At 36.7% G+C, this 26363-nt stretch overlaps 2 protein-coding genes across 3 annotated transcripts in view; one reads left to right on the forward strand and one right to left on the reverse strand.

The window, feature by feature from the left end:
* The window catches only part of LOC135079786 (protein espinas-like), a 177640-nt gene that overhangs the window by 123416 nt on the left and 27861 nt on the right, over positions 1-26363 (forward strand). The window lies entirely within an intron of this gene.
* Positions 19326-22196, reverse strand: LOC135079787 (uncharacterized). 2 transcript variants are annotated; one of them, XM_063974388.1, is made up of 3 exons: positions 21828-22196; positions 20033-21748; positions 19326-19727 (listed from the first exon to the last, which is right to left on the reverse strand). In XM_063974388.1, exons 2-3 carry the CDS (start codon positions 21745-21747, stop codon positions 19544-19546), a joined length of 1899 nt encoding a protein of 632 aa, XP_063830458.1. In that variant the 5' UTR covers position 21748; positions 21828-22196; the 3' UTR covers positions 19326-19543. The 2 variants fall into 2 exon arrangements, with proteins under 2 accessions (XP_063830458.1, XP_063830457.1); XM_063974387.1 differs by having other exon boundaries at positions 20033-22196.

Consider the following 26363-nt stretch of genomic DNA (forward strand, 5'->3'; position numbering starts at 1 on the left):
ACATTAAGGGCGTTAATTTCTTGTGTACATTGTACTCATTACAAGTAATTATTTTAATAGGCAAGACTTAACTAGAGCACGTGGATATTTTATTTTAATTTGTTGGTTACTTGTAAATATTTGTGGGTATATTATTATGGTGTCTCTTTATCTAGTTTTGTTTTAGTATATTACTTAAACCTTCGTTAACTCCTTGGCATGGTCAATTGATCAGGTGCAAAAAAGTCAACACCTTTTGTTCAAAACTAGACGCAAAAAGATGTAAAAGTGTGTCATATTCGCGTGCTTGCACCTTACTGTACTCAGCTGGTTTCTGGTTCTTCACAGAACGTGTTATTAAATGCAATGTCTTATTCATTTAGCTAGTAGGATAGCCTGCTAAAAGTTTCCTCAGCATTTCTTAATTTAACTTTTATAACAGTTCAAATAAACAATAAGTAGCCTTAACAAGTGTCTATACCCACTCATTATTCGAACATAAACTTAATCATCGTTAATTACTATATACTCAGTAACCATGTGCGTATTAAAGTCTAAAATAGACACACTATTGGTTTTCTATGAGAGAGATTTCAGTTTTTCACGCTATTAAAACAATCTGAATTATTGCAAGTCATTAATTAATAAATTGTTTTGTTAAAATGTTTCTGTCTAATCACCTATGCTCTAATTGAGATTAAAAACATTGTGAACATGCTTTTTCATTACTTCCACCTTACGGTTTAGTCGCAATCAATAACCGTAGTGAAATTTATAGTGCACTAAGTCTTGACTTTATTTCCCCTGATAAAATAATTATAATTAAAGTATAGTGCTTATTTGTCAACGTCAAGTTAACCGTTTAAAGGCTGCATTTTAAAACCCATTTGCAATAAATTGACTCATTAGTATGTTTTCAAAACATCTTAGCATGCCGTAAAAATGGCGTTTAAATTACTACAGTTAACCGAAACGTAAGGTTCCGTGAAAATAAGTTTGGAATTATTATAAAAAGTATTGTTTTCGTGATTGGATAGCGTGTGTGTTACATAAGTGTGAGGGCTGGCTGAGGTCGGAGCGACGTGCACGAGCTTTCTTAAAAGTTATGTTGCTTTTAAAGTTTCGTGTTCGATACCTTTCAAAGCTTTGAATGCTTGTTATTGAAGTAATCAATATGTAGACTGATACATCAAGTGTTTTTGAGGGGAGAGTTTTGCAAATGCAGGTAGATTAGTGGTGGGGATATGTATTAAAGTTTTATAGGTGGGTATCAACTATCAATGTAGCAATATCATAGGTATACTATTTATTTAAAACTTTCATGTCACTAGTAAACCTCACGCCCTAACATAGATGCTGATAGTGAATATACTGATGACTGAAAAACAATATCTGTTTGAGTAGTGTTACACTGAAAGTTTATTTTCAGGGAAATATTTTCAATAGCAATTTCACAACAAAGATGTGATAGATCCACAACAAACCTCTCTTTCGTGCAAAGTAAGATGTGTTTTGGATACCCATCTCAATCACGGTATGATACCATAATTCCGTTGATTGTTCTCGTTTTAGACCTACAATAAGAGTACTACATACTGCCTTATATCGCGAAAGCCGCCGGCGGCGTAATGCGGGCGATCGCCCATCGCCCGGCACGAGATGTTCTGATCCCCAAATTACGGAAAAACACCAAATTGCTTAGGTATCTTAGGCATTTTAAATGTGAAGTGTTTTAATGAGAAATAGTTCGCAAATTGTAAGTTTTGCTCTTGTTCAGTTAGGTATAATCTGCATGCTTTGAATATTAAGAAAAGTATTAACGAAACAGCTTCGAAGAAATTGCATTTCAGCATTTTCAATAAGGTCTTATATTTTGCATATTTTATAATCATCGCCTGAAATTAATGCAAGCTGATTCACTTAATTTATTAGTGATGAGCTAGCATACAGAAATTGTGAATATCAAAAGATTTTGTTCTCACTTTACAAAGTAATAAGTTTTCTTGCCACGATGTAAACAGCTCTAGGCGTTTCTTAAACCTAAAATACGATAAAACAAAGTTAAAGTTAAAGTCTGTATTTAGAGGTCTAGGGCGTACCTTGTGATGTGAGATGAAACGCAAAAAGACGATCCATACCATCTTGCGCACGCGACTGGCAGGTGAGCACGCGGCGCACGCGTCGCTCCAGTTGCAGACATTGTTTTGACCACTTTTCAACTAGGCTTCTTTTGTTTTGCAGCGTATTCTCCTTAGTACTTATACAATACTACCTTGAAAGCCTGTAACTTGAAAGAATAATTCAATTAATATTAAACATTTGCACAGCTCTACCAAAAGAGCAAATTGCTTTTGAAGACTCAATCAAACAATGTGCATCTAGATCGTAGCTTGTTTTCATAAGACGAGCGATTAAGAAACTATGTAGGCAATTAATTAAAAAAACGCAACCAGCTGTTAACAGCGTTTTCAATGGAACCGACATTGAGATATCATGAAATACAAAAATATCCGTTGCGCCATACATCATCGTCGAAATATTATTAATTTGATAATTGCTCTTTTTCTCTATATTTATGGTATTGTTACCTGTTTATAACAGCGGCTAATTGTGCCCAATTAGTAGTAAAAAAGTGTTTAAGTATTCCGTGAGTCTGGAAAAATGCCAAATTACTTTTGTAAGGCGATCCATCTTTTACGGTACTAACGCTAGCTTTCAAATTACACACATCTTACTCTTTGGTAAAAAGGCCAAAAAATACCGGCGCGAGGCGAACAAGAAAATCGCTCTGGACCACAATGGGGGTACTTAAAACAAATTAAACCGACCGGTGTAATGCCCGCCGCGTTTAGGGGTCGCGTTTGAACGGGAAATATATTTGAGGAGTCAATGCCCTGCCATCTGTTGCACGCACTTAAGAAAAAACCTTTTTTTTTGTTGGCGCACCCCGTAGCAACAGCACGCCTTTGAGTTTGCCGCTTTTTCACCAAAAAACGCACAAAATTAGCCCCTACGTTTATTGACATAGTGACTTGAAAATTTTACGGCAATTTTGAGTACTATTCTGAAGGGTGGCTCGCATCTTGCGAATGCGTTTGCAGGCGATTAAGGCTGATATATTCATACGGAAGACATAAGGTCGATAATAGAGAAGGCAATGCGGCACTGAGCGTGTGCCGACCTGAATAATAAAATATTAATAGGTATTTTAATGTATTATTTACATAAAACGCGATTTAAAAGTTTTATGGTGTTGTAAAAAAAGCGTATTACTGATTCGTGTAAAGTGTTATCGATAAAAATCTTGATTTAGAGTAACTTTAATTTTAAGAGATTTTAAAAAACATTTCGTAAAAATATTTATGGTACTTTAATTAATTTATGGTTAATCTCAACCAAACTTTTAAGAAGTTAATAAAAAAACAAAATTTCTTCGACCACTTCGCGAAACATTTCAATTTTTGAGGCATGAATTTCATAGGTGCAAATGTTGTAAGTATTTTTCTAATGTATGTAGGTACTCGTATCCACAACTTCATAAACTCATTAATGATAAATTCATTACTAAATAACTGCAAATCACCTAATTTAGTCAATTATTCTGCTTTTGCCATACCTATGCAAGGAGTGTTTAATTCTGCTTTTTGTCACTTAAATAGATTGCTAAAGATGTGTGGTAGAGTAGAGAGGGTGAAAGAAAGAGCTGACACAGCTAAGTAGTTTGACTTTTAGGGTGGTTTCGACCAAACAAGAGTAAATATTAATCTCGGAATAAACTTGTCATTTTGACATATTTCCCATACTGAAACTGTCAATGTGCCAGTTATACCAGGAGTTATTCTCGGATAAAAGTTTGGTCGAATCGGGCCTTAGTATCGATCCCGTAATCCGTATCACTGCAGTCCACAAATCAAACGTGTCGATTTATCTGGGGCAGCCCGGGCCGGGCACGTGGCGTGGCGTGCCCGCGCAGTCATTTGTCACCCGAATTCAGCCGATGCGATCGCCCGACGCGACGTGTGCTGCGTGCGACCCACATTGGCCCTTGAGACACTCCTGAAAAGTGCAGAATCGTGTCAAAATTACAAAAACTCCGAAAATGGTGCCACTCCTTCACCAAAGTCCTACGAGACTACTCTATCTAAAATTGATTGGTTTACATTCACAATATAACTCTATATTTTCTTGCAGTATCATTACTGACGGACTCAATTAATTTCTATATATCAGAGAAAAACAAATTAATAAGATCCGGCTTTTGTAGAATTTCCGATGCTTGAGCAAAGTTACATGAAAAAATAATCACAGAAGCGCTCACGTTTATGCGGGTGGCTGATATAAACATTAAAGTAGTTAATTAACTCTACCTAATTAATGATAACGATGAGACTTTGAAATTTATACATTATTGTCGGCATTTATTTACCTTTATCCAGCAAACTAATGTGGTTTATTAACTCTACTTACGTACTAGGAAATGAGACATGGGACGATAATAATTGAAACCTAACTGTTATTGACTTTGCAAGTTTGATGGAGATAACTAACATAATGGCACGTTAGCTGACATTATAGCCACAATAACTTTCAAAGCTACCAATATTGTGCAAACGCACTAAAGGGGCCTCCATCAAACCCTGACTAGGTGAATAGCAAGTCCCGGCACTATAAAATCGCCGCACAACGTAAGCCGCTTGCCTTACCCCCCAACCTACCCTTTGAATAATACCTTTGATTTACGGCAAAAGGTAAAAACCCGCACGCGACATTTTTCTGTATTCCATTAAACCAGAATTTGGTGATCACAATCTCTAATGAGGCTAAAGAACTTTATATTCATCAGGAAATTTTCTCCTAACGTAAGGTTTTGTGTTCATAATTCAATTGTGGCCTGGTTTATGAAATTGTTTGCTTTTTAGGCTCCTTTGAACATGCAATCGTAGGAAAGCTTTTGATATAATTATGACGATTAACCTACATTGACCAATAGAATCTGATAAGTTGGGGGCATTACTTTATTACCCGACTGCGCCAGAAGGAGGGTTATTTTGTGTGTAAAGATTGAATTCAAAGCATGGCTAAGTTATTTCAGAATGTATCAATTTTTGAAAGGAAACAATAATTGCTTTAGTTACAACTATTTAAATAAAAGAAGCAAAGCAATGCTTTAAACATTCTCAATCAGTTATCGTTCAAATACCTGAAATTCTAACCATTCGGAGTATTCGTGACCCATTTCATTAATTTGACACGTTACTTTTAAATCAACATGCTTGTTTGCAAGTTACTAGGTTGTTGTTACAGTACACAAATATGTAATACGAATAAAGGCTATTATTTACTTTAAGGAATCGAAACTTCCCTGTCAACCCCAAAAACATCTTGACCGAGACCTCAAGTATATTTGGCACAAGCCCACTTACGAACTCCACTAAATCAGCAATACAAACTCACAAAGCCGGAAAAACATTATGGCGATCTAATTCTGTTTATATTTGTGCCGTACGGAAGTCGAAAGCTGCGATAGTTTTTCTGCAAGACGCACCCCTCGCCACGTGTCGACTCCGTGAATCTAAAATAAATGCGGTCCTAAAACGGACCCTTGTGGCACACCTGCACTGCCAGACGTTCACGCTCACCGTTCTATATCATTAAACATAGACTTTATTCCTTCGAGATACGGTCTTGGTGACTGAAAATTAACATTGTAAGTTGAGAGTACATATTTGGCAGGAAGAGGGTGTCTATAGAATTATATTTAGTCGTAAGCTCCCTAAGAGTTGGTTATGATTGAACAAACGATACGCGGCAAGGTGTGCTCATGTCGGAACATGCTCCTGAATCTGATTTAATGATATGCCAATGAACCGCACGCGTGTTTGGTTTTACGTCATAAAAATCGTAACTATGATCTCCTTGTAAAAAATAATTCAATTTCTCAATACGCTGTTCCGATTTGAACCGCGAATCCAAGCCGAACTTTATCATATTCAACAACTCGAAACAGAAAAAAATACGAAGGTAAAAAATTCAGCATTTTTCAGTGCTTATTCAAACACGCTCTTAACGACCATACCTACATCGAATACACGTGCAAAAGTATCGATTGCAAAAAACGTTTAATTATAGTATAATGTGGGCTTATGGCATCGTCAGACATCTTGCGCCACTAACAATACCGTTACTACCTTGTCTATTTTCCAATTAACTATTAACATAACCTGTGATAAAAAGTTAACGTGTCCCTTAAGTTAAGGGAATATGATCCAAATTGGAGAATTTTTTGAGTCAACAATTCTAAATTTATGTTTGTGCTCAAAATTATACAGTTGCGGATTCCCTTTCTATCGATTTGTGCACCTTTCTCGTGTCATATATAGATCGGTTTTATAGATCCACCATCTGGTAGGTCGGTGTGCGACCTTTTCTAAAGCCTATTGTGATGTTTAATGGCGTTTTTTTCTGTTTCAGGTAAGTTTGCAAGGTTTCACAAAAAAGGGAGAGTGTTGTCGGAAGGAGCGGCTGCTGACACGTGAGTTAAATTATAATGGATGGCATATCGAAGTAATAGAATAAATCTCTTTTTTCCACTGATATAGGTAGAGCTGCGTTAAGACTACTGCGAGGTATAACAAAAGGTGGCAGACGTGTTGTGTAAAATAAAATGAAATACAATACACTTGTACGAGAGTGTTAGGTTTAAAATTAACGTTGTTCTATAACGGTATTCTAGAATAGTTGCGATGAGAACGCTTTAACCTATTCCATCCATCTTAAATCCTGCAGGTAGTCCTTAAAAGCCTTACGCCATTTCTGTAATAGCAACCATTCCTTATAATTGCCTTCGAGTAAATGGAAGCAGTATTCCGCTTTCTAATTAGGGATGATTAGAGAAATGAAACGTGTAATTATTTTTGTTATTTGAATGAGAATGCAAGAATCCTTTGGTTTTTGAGCCGAGTAAAAGTGAAGGAACTGGAGAAATGGTTTGTTTTTTGTGAAGAAGAGTTGCGTAAGTGGGTTCGCGCGCCGTGACGGACAGGTGCGGCGCAATCACGACCACCGTCAAATCGACTGTGAAATGGAAGGGCTGCTTGACCTTTCACTGTCAAGCTTCACTAGCGAAGTACCAGCCACGGCCAGCGAAGAACCAGTTTGCTGCATAAAGTACATTGTTTAGCACAATGTACTTTATGCAGCAAACTGGTGCATAGAAAAAATGAAATTTGCATTTTTAACCGCAATTTGTAGTCGTCGTTGAACTTTTTATCGGTTTGAAGTCTATAAGTTTGCTTAGTTAGTGCTGTAATGTTAAAGTTATAGCGACAGTTTGTTGGTTGTAAGATATGATATGAAATAGTTCTACGGTAAACTTGTTCGAACGTTAATTACCTGAATGGAATTATCATTGAGGCTACCCACGATAGTATTTCATCTTAATTAGTTACTACATTTCATCGTAATAAATAAATGTAACTTGTAGTCGGCTCAGTGATGAAAATAATCTGGACTTCCTCCTAAAAGATATTTAATTAAGAAGAATTGGAATCATTTATTTCAATTGTCTGGATGATGTTATTAATAGCATTACCCAATATACAACGTAACGTAGCTTCATTTTTCTTCCCTTCTTTTGTCTTCTTTTGGCGGCATCTTAAATACCGTACACACTGTCCATTTGAACGCCCCTTTTTGGCAAATAAGCGATAATCTGTGGTAAGCTGGCAACAGCTTCCTGGACCACACCGACATAAGGGTTCTCTCCTTTTATAAGACCTCAAACAATTGCGACTCTTTCCGTGAACTTCATTGATGAAACGTTGACAAAGAAAAGGCGACTAAATTGTCAACTAAGTAAAATGCCTTCAGAGTAAACTACTTATTGATATAGGTACCTAATATTATGTACTTACAAAGCATGTTTTTATAATGGTGATTCCTTATTTATTTATTGAAGACTCAAACCTGATTACAATTGAGTTTTCACAGATTGTGTATCACAAAACTTATGGGCTTTTTATTAAAGCTCCGGATATAGTAAAGTTATCGTTAGTTAATTCAACCATAAGTTGGGTCTTATTAGCAGAAAAAATACAAAAGATGAGCAAATTATAACATAAATATTTTTAAATTTTCTTATAAAACAGATGTTATTACATGACTCTACCTTCAAGATTTTTTGCAGATGGCTAAGTACCAATTAACAAATTAACATGAACTTTAACATTGCAAGGGTCGGTCGAGATAACTAGCATATTTGGTTAAAAGCGGAAAATAGGAGAATTCTTCGCTAAATACCTAGTTAATGAATATAAAGGATATTATAAAAAACATAATTCAGGTAGTATTTATCTTTTCGCGTGATAGGGTATCTGCTTATCCTCGGTAGATAACAAACAGAACAAATTCTTATAAGTTTTACTATGTCATGTTCACTGGCTGTTAAGTTAAGAATTTTTTAAATAGTTTAATATTTAATGAATAACAGACAAGACCGACTAAGCCACATTTCATTTCTTATTTTCAGTCTTATTGAATTAAGCAGAAGAGTAAAAGAAGAAATTATTTCAGATAACTTTACAATTACGGTACCTATCAGTTATTTATTTTTTTCCGATAGCCGCCGCTCGACTAACATTGTGGTAAACTTTTTTTTTATTTGAAACCCACTCGTAACACCAGCATATTTTAACTTACCACGAGGGTTTAACGGGATTATTAGTAATTTGTAATCAAACATGACAAGGATCATTCTTCATAAACACATCAACATACCAAATTCTTACACATAATAAGCCAACCCAAATCAAATAAGAACAAGCGGTTCCCTAGCAAAAACTGCTAAGGAACCAAACAGCCCAAAATGAGTAACACGTAAGGGTAAACGCGAAGGTCGCGCCCGGGCCAGACCGGGTAATTGCGACCTAGGCACGCCACGCCACACCTAGCGGGCTAATCGGCCCACCGTCCACGATACCTACGCTGTTAATCCAGTGCCTCCGAGGCAATTGCTGATGTAATTAGGATGATAGAGCGGTATTATGAACACCTAGCCGAATAGCGTAATCTGTTCGACCTGACACCCAATTTACCAAATTGTGGTTAATTTTAAAACTGGATTCATGACAGTGGCAAGATCAGTAGTCAAGCCTGCTCTTTTAAATCTACACTGATTCTAACATTTTTTATTTTTTATTAAACTCAATCATCAAAGCATCATACGGCTAAAAGTCCAAGACTGGGTTGCTGTACCATCTTACTTTATCTATAACAAACCTTAAGTCTGTACAAAAGACACCGGTTATGGTTATAGTTACGGTTCAAGTAAGACGGTGCAACTAAACCTAATTTGACAGATATTTTTTGATGTGTTCTCTCCAAAATCATGTCAGATTAGCTAAAATTGCTAATGTAGAGCGGCAGCAATCGCATGCGCAGTGGACGCTTTTCCCAAAATCGTCACGCACTGAATTTTATTCGCTTTTTCTTTCATGGCAACAATCACTTTACGTATTGGGGAATTCTAATACAACTTTTAGGGCTTTCACAAAGGCTGCCTAATTTACTGGCCGATAGCGTGTACGCATCATAAATAAATATACTCTCCTTTATTTTTTGAGGAGTAAGGTTCAATATTCGGCATTACTGGTGGTCTTGTAAGAAGCCTTAATTTGAAAGCCGAAAATTAAGTGGCGATAATTTCGCAAGAAAATGTTATAAAAGCCGGAGAAAACGCCGTTTACTGTAACACTAATAGGTCTTTTGTGAAATTACCTTTGGGGTTATTTATTCAGAATGAGATTTCTGAAAATACTTAATAGAAGCGGCATCATTATTTAAATTGTGACTAGATTTACAAAACTCATAAAAACAATTTGATTCTTGGAACTGCAATTTACGTGCCTTATTATAATTTAGATATCAAAGGAATTTAGCCTTAAAATTTAACCTTACAATTTTGCGTGTCTAGTTAAAAGTTCTTCCTATAGTTAAAAATCTTCAGCTGATTTAAATATTACTTATTGTAGAATTTTTTTGATATTGTAATTATGCATAAGAACTAAATGCTAAAGCTTTAGATTAAGATAATATAAGAATAGTTTAATTCAGTACATAGGCCCTTTCCAGGGCACTTATACATGTCCCAAAATTATAGCTTGCCTTCGTTAAATGGAAGCTAGCATTCGTTAAATCCCAAACCCTTATTGGCAACCCTTTACTGGCAAAGAATTTTGAGGTAGTCATACCAAATCCTTTGTATTTTTACACTCATGTTTTTGCTGGGATTAAATTTCCACCAAAATACCTCTGGCACAAAATATTCGCCCCGCTAATCCTTGTTTTGATCCAGCATTCCTGCCAAATCGGTCGGTTGAGGAGTTACCAAAACATGATTATGTTAATGCCCGCGTTAGGTAATTCCTCCTTCCGCGAACCTCTGGCTGACGAGGAAATTGGGATGTTTTCGAGCTGCCCCGAGTCTGCACGCAACGCATTGTTGGTAGAGATTGAGGAAATATTATACAATTTTAAAAATTCTAAATCATTTAAGTTGTAAATATAAAGAAATCGTTGATGAAAATAGGCGTGCAAGTTGTAGCTCAGGAGATTTATGTCTAGAAGTTTGTCGATGTCAATTTTTTTCTGTAACGCGAGTAGTATGTACAACACATCTTGATAGCAAGTTGAATTAAATTAATTAAATGGAACAAGAGTCTTTAAATTATACACAAGTGGATTTAATTTTTTTTTTTCAATTTTCAGTGTACTTTTATGAAATCGAACCTCCCAGTAGTCCCAGTCAATTGTCTACTTCAAATCACGAAGGCAATACTGTGGCAATACTGTTTCAATTTCACCTGAAATTAATAGTATGGCAAAAATAACAGAAAACCATTTTAAAAACTCAACTCTTTAATGTATTTGAATTTTCATGAGTTAATTTTCGTGATACAGTGACCTCTACCAAAGGTTGTGACATACTTCAGACGACCTCTGGCAATAAAACAAGTCCTTGACCAGACATTAGCAATAACTAGAATATTTGGGTCTATCGCTACACCTTTCTATGACCGTCTACGAACTACAACTATTTTCCTATAGAGCAGTCACACGCGAGGAATTTTTCAAGTTTTCCATCGATATTTACACGATGGTACTTAAGTAACTTGTGTTCAATTTGGTGCAGAGAGGAGAGATCATGCAGTCACTTTGTTAGTCCTGTGGTACCTAGTAATTAGGATATCAAACTCATGTAAGCCGAGTTACACACGAGAGATTAGAAGATTTTTTTGCGAAACAAAATCTCCATTTTAGGGTAAAACAGCAGACGGCGCTATAATAGAGTGGTCATTAGACTTTAATTTATCAGCTCGTGTTCGGCCGCCCTTAGCCAAAATGTGTGCCATAAACAGTTTTATATAACAAACGTTTACGGCGGCCATAATTCGGCGATATGTAGCGATTGTGTATTTTGTGCTGGTTACGGCGCTCTTAGCGACCGGGCGAGGCTTTATTGGCCCGGCTCACTCATTAGTCCACCCTTACCGGCCATAAAGTATGAAATGGTAAAACTTACGAAAATAAGCTAGCGGGTATGTAATTAGAAGTTCAATAAAACCATCATTAACTCACACGGCTCAAGTAAGAAATACCAATTTCATTATAATAACTACCTCTAACTACATTAGTACATTACATAACGCTAATCAGACATTCGTTCGAAAAGTCCAACACAACGTAAATGATAGAATTAAATAAACAATTCCAAGGATTAAATCTAATCAACATAATTAAAATGGCTTTGTAAAACATTAATCACGCAGGTCCTTTTATCTGGAACTCCACTTCAACGAAGCGTTCCAGATAAGCGAAATTAAAGAGTTCGTTAAACTAAACACCAGATAGTTCACCACCAACATTATCTCCCTAATACACATAGCATTTATATATTATCAAAACAAACACAGGCACCACCAGAAGAATTCGACAACTTTGATTTTACAGCTCAAATATTTGAAAAAACTTTTAATTTCAACTTCGGAGTGGTCACTCGGACGGCAAAGATAAAGTGGTAAATGTATAATGAATGATTCACATACTAAATGGGTCAATCCATTATCTCCCCATCTGATAAGGGATCGTTATATTTTTTATGCAGTGTCTTTTTATTTTATTCGATGACGATACATTCCGATCGGTTTTGCCCATGAATACGAAGCGCGAGCACACTGTTGGATATGCCATTTTGAGTGTTAGGATTTCTGACGATATTGTTGTTTCTGAAAAAAATATTATTAGCACTATTTTGGTATTTTTTAAAAATACAATAGGTTTTAAGACTATAAATAAAGACTATCCTATTATTGAAAAAAGCTATGTAAGCCCTCTGAAATTCAACTTTTCCTAATTATCCTAGATATCGTAAGATTTGTGATAATTTCTGGATTTTTTAATAACTTTATAACATGTAGGGTAGCCACGTATTGCAGATCTGAACACTTTCATAGCTCTAAGGCTGGGTCCGTTGCACCATCTTACAGCAACTTATAACCTGTGATCTTACTTTAACTTTAACAACCGTCAAAAGTTAAGATAAGGTACGTACTACTCAGTCTAAGGCTGGGTTGCACCATCTTACTTTAACTCTAACAAACGTCAAAAGGATAAGGTGGTACTACTCAGTCTAAAAGTTTCAGGTTAGGGTTTGTCAGAGTCGTTAGAAAGAAAATTCTCAGCGAACGCGAACGTACCCCGTGCATATGCCGTGTCCAGCCTAAATCCATAAATTCGAAGCTCCCGCGCGAACCTGTTCCGAGAAGACAATACACTGATTGTCGCTTAGCGCCCAAACCAAAAGAAAAAACGGCGGGAGCCTGCGCGGGCGCCGCCACCGCGCGCGGCTGACCGCTGCTGGATGTGGCACTTGACCATTAGCCACATAATGGTTTGGTTGAGTTTATAAATTCTTTATTACTCGTAGTATGAAGGCCTTATTAGGGCACCCATACACGTCCCAAATGCATATAGTTTGTACAAATTTTATTTACAGTTTTGTGTTCCAACATCTTCCGACAAAACCAACAATTTGCTAAACTCAGGTGATTATAAAAATACGGATTTTTGTGTCAGATTTCGATGCTTGTTTATTTTTTTATTGATAAAGGTACACCAAAAGCAAAATGCATATGACATGATCCATCCATCGCGTATGGATTACATTAATAGGGTTTCAGTTTAAATGTAAATGTACTTATTAAAACATCCTTTGGCGAAGCCTTTTCTTCGTTAAATCTTTTCACACGAATACCCACAGTAAATTCTGTCTCCTATATATTTTTTCATTATATTTTTATTTTGATGGCTCTTCCATTTTCCCTACGTCGGGAGTCGAACGTGTGAAGGCGGGCAGTCCTTATCAGCGGCTAACGCGGGACCACCGCGCTATCACGCAGCGTCCCGGGAATCGGGCCCTTTAGCCGACTGATTTAGATTTATCCCCACTTTACACTTCTGCATACCTCGCGCTGTCAATAAAAGGTGTTTTAGATAGTGAAGGGGACTTATCTGGAATTTTGGGGTTTTCGCATTATTCCAGATAAACCATTTAGTTCTGAAGCACTTATCATTTGGAGTATTAATTGCCTCTTTCATTTAAAACAAAAGCTATAAATGTTTAGATGCTCTTGTCTTCGAATATGTAGATAACTTCAGGGTCTGAAAAGTTCAGGCTGAATATTCAAATTTAATTCGTTGGTCGCGAACGTTTTACCAAGTCATGTTCCGTTTCCAGTGTAAGTTGACGATAAAGCTCAACTACACCAGGGTTAATCTTTTCACGTTTGAGTAAGTTTTGAATATGGTTTCAAGTGGTTTGGTATTTACTGTATGTCATCACCGGCAATAGCTGTTTATTAGCTCTTACACAAAATGTAATGGCTTACTTCGGAACCATGACAATGTCTTGTCTGGCGCAGACAGTCTGAGTATATTTTTTATAATATTTCCTACATTATTATTCCCCAGACAGACAGCAACAATCAAATATATCATGCCCTAATAGAATCGCCGTGGATATTGCCTATTTGTACTCGGAACACAGCGGAGATGTCGCGAGCAGATCCGGGGACAATGAGTGATGCTCGGCCGAATGTAAACGAGATAATTGTACAGTCAGCCAAAAAATATATACCCGTAAATGACAAGGAATCTCTTTCAGTGTTGCCAGTCGGGTCTTGTCAGAAATTACCTACCATAAATTACTAGGGGGTGCGATTGATATCATAAAGCTGATTCGTACAAACATCTTTCATCTTCGATAAGTTGAAAGTGTCACGTTTCAATTTAAATAATTTTTTAATTGACACTATTAATATTTTTTACTGAATAACCTGTAAAAGTTACTTCTACAATTTCCGAAAAATCACCTAAAAGTAACCTTTTCATTTGTGTAACCTAAAAGTAACCAATGCAGTTCAAAAATCACCTAAAAGGTTACAAAAGTAACCTTCTGGCAACACTGATCTCTTTTTTACCTAAGGTGAAACATTCCTTATCGTGTTGTACAAAAAAGTAGCTTTTACTGAAAAGATAGAGGCCAGTTTTTACGTAACTTTGTACTAAAGTGTGAATCAGCATGATTGGTAATAATAAAGTATATTTTACATTTTTGAATGGAACTGTACATCTTGCGACATTAATGGACCATTGTTGACACTCACAAGTAATGAACTTGGCAGCACTCGCCACACACGGGAGTGAGAGATTTAGAAGGGGTAAATGTCAAGTCCCAAAAAATATGGAGCAGATTTCTTTTCGGCCGGTTTTCGACACTGTCGACAAAAGCATAGAACTTTCAAAGATAACATTCATTGGATTAATAAAATTCAAAAGAAGTAGGTAAACTGAATAAACTTGTATGACTATGGTACCCAAAAGTGGGAAATAAAAAAAATGTGTTTTCATTAATCGTATGACATTTAATTAAAACCTCTATATTGATTTTTCGATATTTTAATCATTCGATATTTTGATTGTTCGATCATTTGTAAATTCGATATTCTGAACGTTCGATATTTTGAGCATTCGATATTTTGATCGTTCGATATTTTGATCGTTCGATATTTTGATCTTTCGATGAAACGTGTTCGATATTTTGATTTTCGATCATTTGTAATTCGATATGGTGTAGGTAACCCCATTATTAGAATACTGCTCCTTTCGGCGCGCGCGCAGCTCGTTGCGATGCGGCGCGCGCCCGCGATGGGCATTTGCATCGGTTTCCGCTAAACCGAGGAAACACCGACTACAAGGCTCTACTGGATACGACGAAAAAGGCGATTCGTTTACCTTGACCGAAATGTAGTCTATTGTATTAGGAATTGAAGGCTATAAATAAATAAATAAATATGAAGATAGAATTTAGCTCTTGATCCTCTGGTCCTGAGCTCGATAAAGCTGGAAGACACAAAATATAAAATGATTTGTGTCATTGTTCCCAGTTTGATTAAAGACAGTAAATTTCTACTTTATTGACATAAAAAAATATGATTTCGTACTTCATAAAGCAAGTAAACCATCGTTAGGTGAGCTTTTAGTAGAGATTTTGCCCTAACTGCCCACATTTAAAGCAAATAAATGATGATTCTGATTCTGAATCTGATTCTAGCTTGATTCTGGAATTATCTGAGCAAGCACTATTCGCGTGGATCGCAACCAACAACAATCTTGGTCGAGTGTCTCATCTGTCAGACATGCCCAAATAGATTTTTTCTGCGTCGCTCGATTTCAATGGTTCCTAATGCCCCATCCAGTGGAGTAATTCCCCGTGGAGCCATCATGGTAATGCGGCCGGCATCCGAGCTGAGGGCTGACTCATCCTTTATTGATCCTGTCGGGGACGTCCTGGCTGCCACTTCCGAGAGCTTCCGATGGATTTCCCTAATTACTAGACTATTATTGTAATTAGGCTATTAAGATAAAGTAGGTAATGTCTTACTATCCTTAGAATAAACATCTAAATAAAAGGTCATTTAGTCATAGTCTTTTTTGTCTCTTACTACTATAATATTGTAGTAGGTATCTGTGTTAAACTGTAAATGAAACCTGTTTTGAGACATATAAATACTTTCTATCTATCTACCTAAGTCAAAGTCAAAATTATTTTACATATTTGTATGGATTATTAAATACTGCTTTACTGAACGATAGGGATATCTAAGGCTGAGTTATACCAACTTACTTTAACCGTAACTATAACATTATCTGATGTTTTTGTATGGAGTTTGACAGATTTTTTACTTTTATGATATCACCTAGAGTGAGCGACCACGTAAGAATCTATAGTTGCGTTAACATAGTAACTTCTGTTCGTTTTCCAAGAACGAAACTTAATAAAAAACAGAATTTATACTATAAATAAATGTTTACATTATCAATTTGTCAGCATAATATCAAAGTTTACCCAAACCAAGCTGAATATCGTGTATTGTCCCGGCACCTGCTCCTCAATCAAACATGAGCCAAGCCAACACCAATGTTTGTCGCCAATGCACCTTGCAGGCGCGTGCTATCTTATCAGGGCTTGTTTTGATATCAGGGGTCTTGGTAGCAGCAGCGAGATAATGCACGTCAGTGGCAACCGATACGTTTATGGACTTGATATGTTCAGTTTGTGGGATGCGATCGTAACACAACGAATACTTCAGTATACGAGTAAATTCGATCATTCAATTTTTATGAATTCTTGCAAATAAAGATTCAATAAACACAGTATTCTCCTTTACGTCGCGTCACGTCGCGAAGTCCATAAAATGGTGTTTTGATTATTAGCAAAACAAAGGATGACCAGACCAACCGTAAGCTAAGGACTTAATATGTAGTATCGTATAGAAAATAGATAGGTAGACACTCGTAGAAACTTAATAATATAATGTAACCAAATAATGTAATGTAATAAGGCAAACAAAAATGAGCCTCTTCTTAACCAGATATGAATAAAAATTGAAAGAGGATAACATCATTCTAATTTTTGGAGTGACAAACTGAAAAGTGGTGTCAAAGGCAAAGATCGCATTAAACAACTTGACTCACATCGTTTTAACTGAGATGCAATGATAAAACACAATGCAAACCAAAATACCTACATAGAAAAAAATAATAAGCAAACCCACCAACCTCGTTTATCTGTCAATGTGGAATCACCGTGGCTTCGAATGAGCGTTGTTTAGTATTCATTTAATGTCCTTCCACGAGCGCCTCAAAAAGAACTTTAAGGCGCAAGGAAAAAGGGCTAACAGTTTTCGGGTCATTTAGATCATTGCCGATAAGAAGGATTATATCGCTCTGCCCGGTAAGGGTTAGTTCTGAACATCTTAATTTTATTTTCGGCGCCGTTTCTGGCGGGATTGTGTCGGTGAGAAATGGGTTTTTATACAGAAACATTTGGAAGCCTCGCGACCGCCGTCAAATGGAGGGTTCACTGTGTTTTTTATTCGAATCTTATTAGCCTGAATTGGTTTTTTATTTAAATACTCTTACTTTGTTGCAAGTTGAGCGTGATTGTGGAATTCCAAAAAAATCGGTTGGCGTTTTACTGTACGATTTATTGTTTACTTTGCGAGTCCAAAGTTCTTCCCAAAACTCCTACATAATGAGACTTCTGAAAATAAATTCAGGATTTACAACTGTAGCTGTCTGTAGTAAATATCAAACACCATCAATTGCTAAAAATTGAATTACATATTTTTTATCCCCATAAAAATAAAACATTGCCTTCTCACCGGATATGACACGTTACCTAAAATGATTATTAAGCACTTTTTAATACTTTTTTAAATTAATAAGAGGGGTAGTCTTTCTTTATACCTGTACCTAATAAAAATAGCTCGAAATACTCGTAGCCAACACTTAGAAGTTTTGAAACCTGCATTTGGAAAGCGTGGTGAATATGCAATCCAACTTTTTAATCTCCAAAATATTGCGATCTCAAAAAGCAATAAAAGAGAAATTACAAAAAAACGCGTAGAAATGAATAGTGGCTAATCTGTTTATAGCTTCCCACGTCGCGGCAGTTTCACCCAAACAAATAGAACGGACATGATCTGGCTGCAGCGTGCCAAATATTTAACGGTGTATAAATTAGACCCACGGCCGTAGGGCCGGGAGAACAGACAACCCATCTGATTGACCACGAGCTTTGGCGAAAGTTCGCTATGAAGAAGAACTTATATTTTAACTTCTTAAATTAAAATTCATTATCTAATTATGTTATTCATGTTACCTAACATCATCATCATCATTTCAGCCATAGGACGTTCACTGTTGAACATCGGCCTCCCTCAATGATTTCCATATAGGCCGATTGGTAGCGGCCTGCATCCAGCGCCTTCCCGCTAAAACAAAATTAGCAAATGTGGCTATGCTGGCATAGTTGCAAAGATTCTGAAATATCTGCAAATTATCGGACTGATCTCAAAGAGCTGTGGTCGATCAGATCCACTGGGCTTCGCCCCCCGGTGGGCCAGGGCTCAGTCACCGGACAAAAACCTTTTGTGTCACCTTATTATTGAATTTACACCTAGTGTGGCACAACACTAAACGTCCCATTGCGAAAAAGATAAGAATGCGGACGGATGATTTTTTTACAAGTTTCCGTTTCGGGAAGAGGATGAGAGAGTTGTACAGGTATTTGACGCTTATTGCCGCTGACCATTGTCTTTTGGAAAAAAACGTGTAACTTATAGATACAATTGCGTGTTTTTCTGTGGGACCACACGCTACGGGTAATGTTGAAAATAAACACATCACTGATAGTGGGCCAACAATGTATAATGTAGAGCCTAATAGGTGAAATTATTTAACTCATACGGGTACCGTTCGATACAAATAAACAATATCAGATACTACTAGTTTAAAGACATCGATAAACTTCTCACAAAAACGGTCCGCATTTTTCCGAATCACAGCACAAAAGCAAATTTTCTCAATGGTAATATCATTACATAGTTTCACCTCAAACCTGACATAATTATACTTAATGTCGCATTCACTATTGAAATGTATCGACAGAATTTTATGCCCATTTCACAATAATGGATGCTTGGACCCTTGACAAACAAGGGTGATGTATGCGAGGCGGCGGCACAAAGGCCTTTATAGAGCTCACCTTATGCCCAATTATGCGTCCACGTTTCCGAAAAAGTGAAGATTTTGTCCACATCGACCCAAGGGCCGGCCCACCGGGCAACAAAAAAACTGAAGAGAACCCAAACTGGACAGTTGTTGATAAATACGACAGATATATTTAGTAAAGAAATTTTATTGGAATCCAACAAAATGTACACGTGATAATACGAATTTACAAGACACAATTCAAAATTAAACTTCTCAATTACATAAATAACACATTTACCGATTTCACTACAAATAATATTAATTTATTTGACAAAGACAGCAATGATAATAAAGTCAAAGTCTTGCGTGATTTCAAATACTTTTTAACAAGCTAACTTGGCGTTTCAATTGATTGAATTGTCATCAAATGAACCGCATCAGTTGCCTGAAGCTACCTGAGCAGCATGAGACTAGGCGAGACGTCGTGGGTGCGGCCCAGGCGCCTGGCGCAGGCCTCCTGGTGCAGCTCGCAGCAGTAGGCGCGCGTGAACCGCTGCCCGCAGTACCGGCACCGAAACAGCCCCGGGGAACGGTGGCGCTGCATGTCCAGGATGTGCCGGCATACGCAGCAATCTCTGCAACAAAACAATACAATTATAGTACGTTCTATTGTCAGATTACAATTATTTTACATGCTAAAGCCTGGTCCGTGAGCACGTAGAATTTTGTCCAATGACCCCAAGCTACCCATCCTTATCGCTCGCACGTAATTATATTGCTGTCACGACTGTGCGACGGGCGCCCGCAGTGCGTGTGCGAGCGCGACAGCAACATAAAAAATTACGCGCGAGCGATAAGGGTGGGTAGCTTGGGGTCATTGGACAAAATTCTACGTGCTCACGGACCAGGCTTTAGAAGATCTATCTGCATTAAGTATAACCTTGTTTTAGTCAAGTCGTGCCCTTGAATATGGTCGCTAAGCTGGGACGGCCGCCTGAAAGCTGCTCCACAAATATTACAAATGTAGCTAGCTGCTCGACTAGATTGCGGGGTGTTCATCATTGACAGTATGTATGAATGATAAGGAATATTCGGCATATAAGACAACAGCTGCTTCACAGCCTCTTTGGATACCCGCAACAACGCCAACAATCCCAAAGGATCAGTGTTCACGGCTATAGTCATCTGGGGAGCATCACCTTCTCCAACGCTCCTGTCTATTTCCTCGATAGAAACAGATGTATTGTCCTCTAGCTTAGGGACAGCCTTTTCTAAAGACTCCGTCACTTCAGTAGACCGTTCTTTCGTGGGAATGTCAAATGAAATCTGAACAGAGCACGGACAACCAACGCTCCCACTTAACATATTCTCAATGTCCTGTTTTGCTCGGTTACTGCTATTAATTTCTTCCATAAGAATTCTATCAATGGTTGTCCCTCTCGATTTTTCTATTAATTTTTTGTCTAATCCTGACGTTGATGGCGTACTACAATCTTCTGTAATAATTCCACAAACCAATTTTTCAGCTTTATTCATTCCATAAGTATCACTTTTGGTAACATTCATGTTATGGCTACAAGGTTTAGGACGATCCAAATATACTGAACGACAATCATAGCATTGGTTGACGTAAGTTCTAGATTTTACCTCATCTATGAAAGAATTAATTGAAGTAATTAAACTATCCAATTTGTTTTCTATGCTTTCTAAAACTGCACGTCGATCAACACTGCAGGATTCTTGAATTCTTGCCTTCAATCTTTCAACATTTTCAGAAACTCTAGCGTATGCCTCTTTAACAGTTTCTTGCACAGCTTCTGCGCCTGTATTTGTTCCTTCTTCTTTAACCTCCTCGTTGGCGATTTCATCTGCAAATTGGACACTATGTTCAGTTTGTATGGCACAATTTGCTATTGCACAACAGCATTTTCTTCTGGGAGAATCATCATTGAATCTTGGTCTCGCACGAGGAGGTTCTTTATCAACATAAATTACATTCCCATATACAGGTCTTGTAGGACGTTGTTGCCATTCATTAGGATTTCTTTTTCTTTCTCTATTTAACATCATTAGACGACCCTGTGAAGACATTGGATAGCAATTTGATTGAGAAAAATATGATCTGTAGTTCTGACGTGGCGCTGACTTATAGTTTTGGGGATATCGTTGCTCTATTTTACAATTATTTGAATTCAGTTCCATGGCACTATATGCGTCGTAGAAGTCTTGTAACAAATTTCGGCAAGGCCTTGACTGATTGTCGTAATAGTCATTAATGTATTCGTGTGGCGTAGGTTCCTCTAGAGTATGGCGTCCTATTATTCGATCAAACTCGGTATCATAATATTTATGTTTATTTTTTAATTCATTGATATAGTTATTCCATGCTTCTGTTTGTTTTTCTTTCTTTCTGATGAGAATTAGCTTCTTCACTAGCCTTTGTAATCTGTTATTCCTTTCCACAGTCTTGTTGATGAATTCCTGTTTGAACGTTGTAGAAGGTCGACAGTACGTTGTCTTTTCAGCAAACTTTTTTTCATTAAGTGCACCATTGGAATAGTTTTCATCGGTAATTTGGAAACGTTCATTCCTGTAATCATCAGTAGTCCTGCTGGGAACTATTGAGTCTTCTCTGGAACACGATCCATGTTGCATGCTAAAAGATTTAGAATTAAATGTTGGTGTGGAATATTTATAGTCAACGTTACTGATAAGAAAGTTCTGATTATAATTACATTGTTTCTCAACATTTAGATTCCTTTCAGTGTATGATTTGTTTAAGCTTATTATCGTTTCGTTGTCTATGTTACTATCTCCCAGGATTTGATTTATAAGCATCTTGGAAGTCCCCGAGGATACATCTTTCGGTAGCTTTTTGTGCATTACACTGGTGCTCAGGGTCTTTTTATTGCTTTGGGTCTGTTCGGATACTTTGTATTCACTTTCCTTTACTTTGTTCAGGAACGGACTAGTGGTTTGTACGGATATGTGCCCTGCGTTCGATTCCGTAAAATGATTTGTAGCACTCAAAGGCTGATTTCTCTGACCTTTATTATTATATTCCATCATTCATTTCACAGAAAATTTTGCTGCAACCAAAACCATTTGACATAATGACACATAAAAATAAATCAACACCTTGACGTCAAAGGCAGAAAAATATCAAATCAAAAAAGTTTTTGCTTTTCTTAAAAATGCAAATAGACTTTTTATTCTTAACCCTTAAATGTTTGAGATAAAAATGCCAATGATATTTTATGAGATTAGTCACAAAAATGCGCAATAAATTTATGATTTTAGGGTTTACAAACGTTAATAAAATCATTTGGTGTTTATTAACCTTTGCAAAAAAACAATGTGTGTGCGATATTCGGCTGAGGTGTGTGGCCCGGCGGTATGCAAATAAAACATATTATAAGGACCACCCGAACTCTGCGAAACTTTGATTCACCAAACATAATGCATATAATTATTGTCATTTTTACGAAAAGTAAGTTGTTTCCGTACTTATAAAAAGATTTTTATTGCAACATATTACCAATATTATCATGCTAAGTCATAATGAGCATAAAATTGCAACAGTCGTAAATGCGTTTATTATTTTGTTTCACTTTAAAGATTGACAAACCGAAGATGAAAAAACACATGAAAAAACTATAAAACCTGTGTCAACACACGACATTATACAAAATATCCATCAACAAGTCGTAACAAGCGAAACAAACCATAAAAGCACGCATAATATTAGTGGACAGACATTTTGTTTTATTTATTTTATCATTAATAGATAAACGGTCGAAGGCGTCACCACCCGAAATGTGTCGTAGCGTAGGTAATTTTTTTATTAAAAAAAATATTTGTATGCATTCGGAGATCCTCAAAATAATGGAAAATTAACCGTTGCTATAATTTGTATCTTCAAAATTTTATTTAATAAATGAAGGAGAATCCAATTATTTGAGGGGAATCGGAAAGAAGGCAGTGTTATAAAGAGCTCTTACAGTTCCAAGCTGAGTCCAGACAGTTTAGAAACATAATTTAATTGTTTTATTTTTCAATGAACCCGTATTTTGATCCTCGACTCGCGCTTGTCTTGTTTTTTATTAATTTCCAAAGTTGTGTATGCATTTTATTAGTCCGCGTCGGCCCGCCCCGCGCCTCGCGGGTCGTCAGTTGTCGGCGATTATGCTAATCGGGTCATACAATATTCATCGATTGGGGGTGAGCACGAGCTGTCAAGAAGTCTGGATGAGTGAGGGAAGTAGTGCACTAGTTTTATGATTCTAATTTTCTACCTCATTGATTGAATTAGATATCAATGATATAGACGTACCCTGTTGCGAATTTGCTTAATTTTACCCTAGACAAAATGTCCAATAAGTTCCATCAATTTAAAAGTTGTGTATCTTCACATTATGCAAGCATAAGAAGACTATGCTTACTGGTTATCATGGCCAGACCAGCACAGTGACACTGAATGAGAGTCGGCCTCGTATTCCCAACATTTGAAAGTAATGTAGTCAGCTTAGTACCAGCTCAAAATGTAGGGGAGAGGGGGACAGCTTTGGACAGGGGCAGCTTAGAACAAATGAATTTAAAAATCACTGGTTTAGGCTACAATGGTATAAATCATAATTTATATTGCCAGCACTGATGCGCATAGCCGTCACATCTCATTTTTAATATTTAACTGTAGGTTAACCGGTAAAAGTGTTTTTTTGTTTTTGACTGCCAATTTCGCACTTTTTTAGTTTGGTTCTAAGGATTTTGTGGACGTAGTTTTATAAAATAGTGAGTGGTTTGTTTACTATATGGAAGTTTAAATAGTTTCAATGAAGATTTGTTAAGAAATTTCAATATAAAAATATGTTCCGTTAATATATTTATGTTTTTTTCTGGAAATGGGTATATTTCAGCTTTGGGGCAGCTTTGAACGAAATGGTTGGGGCACCTTTGAACTTTATCAATTTTCTTTTTTAAGTGGTTTCATGAAACCTTAAGTTTTCCAATAATTCGTAGAAGGTTCTTACATAAAAAATGAGCAGATTGCTTTACTGTGACAGATAAAATTTCAAACTGGGTGAAGCCCGGGCAAAAGCTAGTTTTAGTAGTTGATTGATATTTTTTAAATTATGCAGTTTTGTCTTTGATGTGTCATTAAACAGAAAGTTTATTAGTATTTAGTTAATTGATATATCTTATATTTAATATCCCTAAGTTTTGTGTTACTTTGTACAGAGTGATGTAAAATAAAATAAACATGTTAAATTGATCCCAAATGACACTGATCATTTAAAATTATGTTTATTAATTATTTTAAAAATACACATTCACAAATATTCAGTTTTATTTAATTACAAAAAATACTAATTCAAAACTGCCCCAGGCGTGTTCAAGGCTGCCCCGACTACGGGGCAGTTTTGAACGTTTACAGGTCTGTGCAAAAATCTAAATATCTTAATAAGCGTTCACGAATAATTAAGAAGAACATCATTATTTTGTTGTGTGATAACCATGACCTCTATCTAGGAAGAAAAAATTAATGAAATAGTTCAAATTTAGAAGATATTTAATAAAGTATGAAAATTGTTCAAAGCTCCCCTCTCCCCTAAGTTCTTTTGCATAAATTTTTATTTTTAAAAAATATTTATACCAGCGCTGCAGATTTTCAGTCTACTTTAATTGTAACTCAGCGCCTATTCAGCATTTTAGTTTTTATACTCCTAAAATGAGCAATCTGACGTAATATTTGAAATTACAGAAAATATTATTTGCCTTGTCTGAAAACTACAGAAGAAAAGAGTAGGTACAAATCACAGTTGATTGAATTTTTTTTATGCATGACAAGGCAGGTATTTGACCGCAATCGCACCTGGTGTTAAGTAGGATGCAGTCTAGGATGGTACATAATATCTGCCCTGTAAGTGTCTATTCACTCTCGCCTTGGAAAGGCCCGGATTATAGTGTTTAGATATTCGGGCTACAATTTCTAGAAAGAAACTGTACCCGAGCTGTTCCCAACGCCAGCTCACATGTTGGGAACCAGTGTCCCAAGTAAAAAACCCATTGTGCGTCTGGGGGGACAAAGCCGTCGCATTGTGCGCGCGTATAATGCGTCTACATGTCCCTCGATTGTGTTGCATGGAATGCTTTTTCTTCTTCATTTTATTTGATCTTATTATTCATAGGTAAGCATTATTGTAACGCCGGGCTGGTAGAGTAGGCTTTAGGGGTCCCATGACAACGGAGAAACACCATTACACCGCGGTGGGTCATTATCACAGCTTTGATTTGAGCAAAGGTGTGAAATTCTAGCGTTTTTCCAATTGAGAAAAATCTCACACCTCGGACCATATCTTTGTGCATTGGCTGCGATACGGGTAACACCTTCAAAACCAAATGAAGATTTTCACGGTTTATTTTAGAGTTTAATGGAAAGGGTTTTATAATTTCGCTGATTTAGTTTAGTCCCCACAGGCCCCACAGCCAGTACCTATGTAACTATAGAACATTACATATTTCACGGACTCCTTGTGAAGTCTTGTTTATTAAAAGATTTCTAATAAAATTACTTTTCAAATAAATAGTTTACGATGTATGCTCAATCGCTGACAATACGTTACGGAACCATCGACCAGCATAGCTCGAGCTGCCTTGTCGATATTTTTTTCACATGAGCAGTTTGTGTGAGGAATGCGAAGTCTTGGAGATTACGGCGGCGGCTCAAAGCGGGATCACGGTTGCCATAGCAACCGCGCCAACTGATCCTCGTAAAATGAACTATAGTGAAACCACCGTAGTCAACCACAAGCAGTTGAAGGTTGTGTTGTTGCATGATGCATTATAAAGATGCTACAATTTTTATACATATTAATAAGTACTCTGAACGCTGTGGCCAGTTGTCATGTAATAACGATTTGATCATTAAAATGCATAAAAGGTTTCTAATACCTGTTTAACAACAAGTAAGAACATATGCAGGCAGAAGCTTGATATTCTTATTATTAAGATACAAATCAATCAAGGAAACATGGTAAATGGTAATGTAATTTTGTAAATTGACGGTGCGACTCTACATCACATAAAACTAAGCCTGATGCTTAATAATTCCCATTTGTATGTGTTATTAGCGCTCAGAACACTTACAGCATGCGACAATGGAACAGTGCGGGCGAAACGTATAGCGCACTGTACAATTTACCCACTGCTGCTTTGTCTCTATGTTAGGAAAATCAAATCGAAATTAGAACAGGCCCATTGAACCTCAAACT

The sequence above is a fragment of the Ostrinia nubilalis genome, chromosome 17, assembly GCF_963855985.1.
Source record: "Ostrinia nubilalis chromosome 17, ilOstNubi1.1, whole genome shotgun sequence".
Classification (NCBI taxonomy): Eukaryota; Metazoa; Arthropoda; class Insecta; order Lepidoptera; family Crambidae; genus Ostrinia; species Ostrinia nubilalis.